A 6,323-nucleotide genomic window follows, 5' to 3' on the forward strand; every position below is an offset into this window, starting at 1 on the left:
GGGAAAGGTAACTTTTGCCATAGATCTCAGTAAGAGAATACCAGCACTCACGGAACAGTCCTTTTAAGGTACTTTTATTTATATATTTTAAGCATTTTAAGCATAGTAGTAAGCTGCAGAACGGGTAACAACGGACGCGTTTCGGCGTTAAGCCTTCATCAGCGTTGTATGCCGTAGGCACCGGAAGTGTCCAATTTACTTATATTTAGGTTAAACATGAATTCTTTCTATAAATAGTTATTATGACGAGGACCCGAACTAACAATCCTTATAGGCTTTTTCTGTCTCTTTGTCTTTAATGTGTAGATTAAATGACAACCTTTTGAGAGAGGGGTGGTTTTAAATTGAGTATTTATTGAGAAGAGAGGCTCGACTTGCCCTTTAATAGTAAAACACTAAAAAGGCCTAATATTATGTTTTCTAGTTGGGGTATGTGTCTTAACCTGTCTTCCTATCAAAGAGTGAGCCTGAATGGAGCTACTTTTGCACGTTATCTTGTTCTTTACAGCTGGCATTGGTTGTTTCTTTATACATTTTTTGTCGTAATACTATTTAGTGGAAGTACTATTTTTCTTCTTATAACAAAAGGACTGGATATGGGATAGACACATGCAGTACTACCATATTGTCTTTAAGCATTGCTTTCTTTCTTTCTTTTTTTGTTCGTTAAGTGTATACATGGGTACCTTAACCCCCTTTTGTGAGGACTCAGTCGTTTGTGCATTATTTTGTCTTTACTTGGACCCCTATTTTGGAACAGACTCAGATTAGTTGTACTTATTGTATTCGAAGACTGCAAGCCCTCTGTGTATAATTTAATGTGATGACCTTAATGACCAATTGATGTGTTTATGTATTTTGATTATGACTGCACTTTTTGTGTACAAATTGGTTGGAAGTTGTTGATCTCTACATGGACAGGGGGAGTTGTCTTACCCGGACACTATAAATTGGACACTTCCCGTGCCTACGGCATACAACGCTGATGAAGGCTTAACGCCAAAACACGTCCGTTGTTAGCTGTTCTGCAGCTTACTACTATGCTTAAAATGCTTAAAATATATAAATAAAAGTACCTTACTCTTTCACTGCCAATGAAATAAAAAAAATATTGCGAACTTTGCCAGATTTTCTTTTTTTGTTTTTTCAAAGAAAAAAAAAAGTGCTTAGGAAGCGAGATACAGCCCTTTTCAGTTATAGGTTAAACAAAGAGTGGATGGAGCTGCAAATCTTCAGATAATGATATCTTGGGTTCTGAACACTTTAAAAATAAAAATAAAATAAAAAATCTTTTTTTTTTTTTATTTATTTATTTAAACTCGGGATTTCTCGTTCTGGCACTGAGGGTATAACCCTAAAACTCGGGATAACTCGGGGCTTGGCACTGAGAGAGTAAAAGGACTGTTCCGTGAGTGCTGGTATTCTCAACTGATGAAGCACCACTTGAAAACGCACCACAGGGTCTAAGTGGTTAATATGTGACTTGTTGCTGATAACAATATCTTACACTCGGGGTTACAGTCTAACCGACGGAACACAAACACACCTAGTAAAAAAAAAAGAAAAAATAAGGAATTAAGTCATTTAGATCATATCTACAGTAAATCAGCCAGACGGAAGTCAAAGGTCGTTTAAAGACGCAGTGCCACAATGTGGGTGTTTCTTATTGTTCTGTTACTGTATGTGTCTATGGAGTTGACTCACAGGCGGACTCACAGACGGACAAGCGGACAGGAGTGAAAATATAACGTCTGGCTAACTGGTAATGTCAGTATGCACTACTGTATTTTACTGCGATTTGTACAACATTTGACAATGTTTTGCTTTAGTTAAGCATGGTTATTTGATATTGTGGTCCTTTTTCCAGTAGTAGGGTGGTTGACTAATTCAGCTTCCTGCATTTATTATTTATTTCACACATCAAATAGAGTAGTACTGCCCTGAATACCAGTGCATACACGTTAAATAAAGTATACTGTCTGAATACCAGCACCCACAAGTCAAATGGACCCTTACAGATCTGTAATTCTGAGAGTGTACAAATGGAACCAAATGAACCCTTACAGCGCTGTAACTCAGAGCGTGTACACATGGAACCAAATGGATCTTTACAGGTCTGTAACTCTGAGAGTGTACAAATGGAACCGAATGAACAATTACATGTCCATATGGTTCCATTTGCACACTCTAGTTCAATTAACACTGAGGACTATACAGTGTAGATTGGGGTCCTAGAGATTAAAACAATTATATCAAATGGGGGTCTGTGGCCTAATGTATATCCAACTGGGGGTCATTGAACTGCAGAACGTTGAGAATCACTGAGTAAGAGTAATAAGTAAGAGTAAATGATGAGTATCACATGTTAACCTAATATCATTAAATTGATCTGAAAGCCTTGCATTAGAGCAGGGGTCTTCAACGTATTCAGCCCAAGGACCCCCTTTCTGAAAGAGAGATGAAGCAGGGACCCCCACTATATATTGCATATACTTGTGTTGCAGATTAAAGCATTTCATAGATGTTGGTTTCATGTTAATGTGTATTTTCAGACATTTAACCACTTAAACCGTCAATACTAAGTAAACTTTCACTCTGTACTTAGTCTGCTCTTTTTCCCCCTCTCTTTGCCGAAAATAGCCGATCTACAAGATCTAAAACACCGCGCAGCACGAGGCGTTTTGAGCTTGTAGATCGGCTATTTCCGGCTAAAGTTCCTCGAATAGGGATTCAAGGGCTCAAGTGGTTAATGTAAAAACAAATATTCTATCACAAAAAGATTTGGCGGACCCCCTGTAGTAACTCTGAGGACCCCCTAGGGGTCCTGGACCCCCTGTTGAAAACCCCTGCATTATAGAGAACTGGAGGAAGAGATGGAGGCCAAGGTTGAGAAGCAGAGAGATGACCACTCCAGGGAGCAGGAGGAGATCAGTGAGAGGCTGGAGGAGGAGGAGGAGGAGGAGGAGGAGGAGGAGGAGGCTGGTGGAGCCACCGCTGCTCAGATGGACATGAACAACCAGCAGGTAGAATAGAATGCATGTGTATGATTCTGAAGAAAAAACTAAACAAATCACCCACTCCTATAGTAACGAATTGGGGAGGGAAAATGACAGAGCTGCAATATCTGATGATTTGGGGTACAAAAGTGATGCATTGGGAATGGGCTAGAGAGCTTCAAATAACACCCGAAACAATGGCCCCTAACCCTAAAACCTAACCCTAACCCTTCAGTATATGCGGTCTAACTTAGGTTGGACGCCCCTGCCATGCACAGTCCCCAGTGAATATGCCTCACAATATTCACTGGTATCTTATTATTGCTTTTAACCATCTTTGTGCACTGTATGTTTATCTTTTATGAGGCCGCCATCTGGTGGCCAAAGGAATGAACTATAGATTTTTTTTTATTGGAGGCAGTTTTTAGGAACAACTGATATAGGCCATTGCAACAGAGCATTTAACTTGCCTTTTTAAACACCTCCCACTAACACTAACCCTAAGGTTAGTGGGGAACATGGAACCCGGGGAACATAGAACCTAGGGATGACCCAGCTTGAACAGCAAGCTCAGTGGCGTAGTCAGTTAGAGAGCTTGGTCTGGAACCCTATTTGAATCTTGCCGTGGGTGGGTGTGCCTTGTGTTCCCCACTCCAAAGCACGTCGCGACAAATGGCTGTTTTTAATTACTGTGAGATTAGGTTTATGCATACATTTTTTTGTGAGGTTATGGTTAGGTTTTGGGTTAGGGATGGGCATAGTTTTGCCAACATGTGACGTCGCACTGGGGACCCGTCATGTCGAATGTTGACATTTTAGGGCTACTGATAGAGCTGCAAAATGTGCCATTTTGGGAGTGAGAACGGATAGCAATGAAGGTTTTTGGTGTAAGTGAAGTATCATTCAATAACTACATTTGTTTTACTTGTATTCTCAGGGTGTACAAATGCACTCTTCCCCCAGCAGTCTCGCGTCCCTGTGTCCATGTGGGCTGGGTATGTCTACCACTCCATGTGGACACTGTAACACCTGTATCAAGGTTAAAGAATCAAATCAGCAGAAAACACCTTCTGACACAAACCAAGAACCTGCTAAACCAGATAAAGAGAAAACTGCCAACAAAAACCAAGAGCCTGCTAAACCTTTCCTAACCCTAACCAAAATCCTAACTGTACTTGCCGTAATCCTAGCCATAATCCTAGCCTCAACCCTTTATCCGTCCAGCACTGAGTCAGATCACAAGTTACATCAATTTGGACCTCTGATGAAGGAATATGAAGGAAAGATGGCTGAGCTGGTAAAGACAGAGGCTGCAGTTCAGCAGAAGATCCAGGAGAGACAACTGAAGATTCAGGAGGTCAAACACTCAGTAGAACTCAACAAGAAAGATGCAGACACAGTGATAGCAGACAGTGTGCAGGTCTTCACTGCTCTGATCAGCTGTATTGAGAGAAGCCAGGCTGAGGTCATTGATGGGATTGAAGAGAAGCAGAAAACAACAGAGAAACAGGCTGAAGGCTTCATTAATGAGCTGCAACAGGAAATCACTGAATTAACAAAGAGAAGCTCTGAGCTGAAGCAGCTCTCACACATTGAAGACCACCTCCAACTAGTCCTCCTCCTCCAGAGCGTCCCAGCCATCAACACCCTTCCACCCACCAAGGACTGGACAAAGGTCAATGTCCATCAGTCTTCATATGTGGAGACTGTGAGGACAGCTGTGGCTCAGCTGGAGAAGACAGTCAGTCAAGAGATGGAGAAGCTGCGTGATGCTGAGCTGAGGAGGATCCAGCAATATGCAGTGGATGTAACTCTGGACCCTGAGACAGCAAATCCCTTTCTCATCCTGTCTGAGGATGGAAAACAAGTGAGTTGTGGAAACATAATGAAGAATCTCCCAGACAACAAAGAGAGATTCTCTCACTGTGTCGATGTCTTAGGAAAACAAAGCTTCTCCTCAGGAAGGTTTTACTATGAGGTTCAGGTTAAAGGGAAGACTAAGTGGAGTTTAGGAGTGGCCAGAGAGTCCATCAACAGGAAGGGAACAATCACACTGAGTCCCAAGAACGGTTACTGGACTATATGGTTGAGGAATGGAAATGAGTATGAGGCTCTTGCTGGCCCTGTTGTCCTCCTCTCTGTAAGAGAGGAGCTCCAGAAAGTGGGAGTGTTTGTGGATTATGAGGAGGGTCTGGTCTCCTTTTATGATGTGGAGGCCAGAGTTCATCTCTACTCTTTCACTGGCTGCACCTTCACTGAGAAACTCTATCCATTCTTCAGTCCTGAGCCTAATGCTGGTGGTACAAACTCTGCTCCACTGATCATCTCTCCTGTTAGTTTGGCCTAAATTTTGTATCACAATAATATTTTCTTTTCTTTAATATTCTTTTTTTTTTTTTTTACTTTTTGAGTTTTTATGACACCACAGATCATATCAGGAACAGCATACACACGTACACAAAGTAAACGCCATACACAAAAAGGGAAAAACAAAACAAGCAAAAAACATATTTTTAATGTTGATAAATAGCCTTATATTCCTGTAGGCCTACTGTATAAAATGTGTTCTGTACAATGTACAGAACTGTACAGAGAGAGTGTGTGTGTGTGTGTGTGTGTGTGTGTGTGTGTGTGTGTGTGTGTGTGTGTGTGTGCGTGTGCGTGTGTAGTAGGCTAAGTCTTTATTTTTATTATTTAAAAAAAAATGTTTCAATTGTGAAAACAGCAGATCTACAAGCTCACAACAAGGTGACTGGCACAGTGATATGCTTGTGGTTCAAGAACGTAGGGCTACAAAATAAAAGTCTATCTTTGAAAAAGTCGTTGTCATGGTTAATCATTTACCCACCATCTACCAACTATTGTAGCCATCTGAGCTAAAACATAAATATGCATTTCTAGTTATTTGAAGAGCTTATTCAACCCTCTCCAGCTGTCTATCAACCCCCCCCCCCCTACCACGTATTTGCCAGGCCTTACTCAAGACATCCTGTGTCCGCGCCTGGTCATCATAGAAGGAGGGGGGGGAGGGGGCACAAAAAGCACAGGAACTACAGTTCAATACAAGAATACAAGGTCAGCTAAGAGGACCCAAGAAAGCCTATGGCTTGAAGTTGTTTCCATTGGGGTCCTACACATTTAAAAAAAAAAAAAATCCTGATGGTAATTATCAATGTTGCAGATGAGCACAATGTCAATTAACCTACAAATGTCACACATTTAAAACAGTTTAACATTTTCATCAAATCAGTCAGTAGAAACTCTATTTTATAGTTTCATAAAGATTTTTAAATGATCTACCTTATTCATTCTCCTGAATATATCTCC

General features: G+C 41.0%; 1 protein-coding gene across 1 annotated transcript; it reads left to right on the plus strand.

Annotated features, from left to right (window-relative positions):
• Window positions 1–2,873: 2,873 nt before the first annotated feature.
• On the plus strand, window positions 2,874–5,343 carry LOC308093982 (pyrin-like; the record flags this gene model as incomplete). The annotated part of the gene is made up of 3 exons (XM_080440398.1): window positions 2,874–2,931; window positions 3,934–3,991; window positions 4,452–5,343. The coding sequence occupies 3 exons, from the start codon at window positions 2,874–2,876 to the stop codon at window positions 5,341–5,343; spliced, it is 1,008 nt and encodes a 335-aa protein (XP_080296524.1).
• Window positions 5,344–6,323: the final 980 nt, after the last annotated feature.

Source organism: Gymnoscopelus braueri, assembly GCF_963280865.1.
Source record: "Gymnoscopelus braueri genome assembly, chromosome: 2".
Lineage (NCBI taxonomy): Eukaryota > Metazoa > Chordata > Actinopteri > Myctophiformes > Myctophidae > Gymnoscopelus > Gymnoscopelus braueri.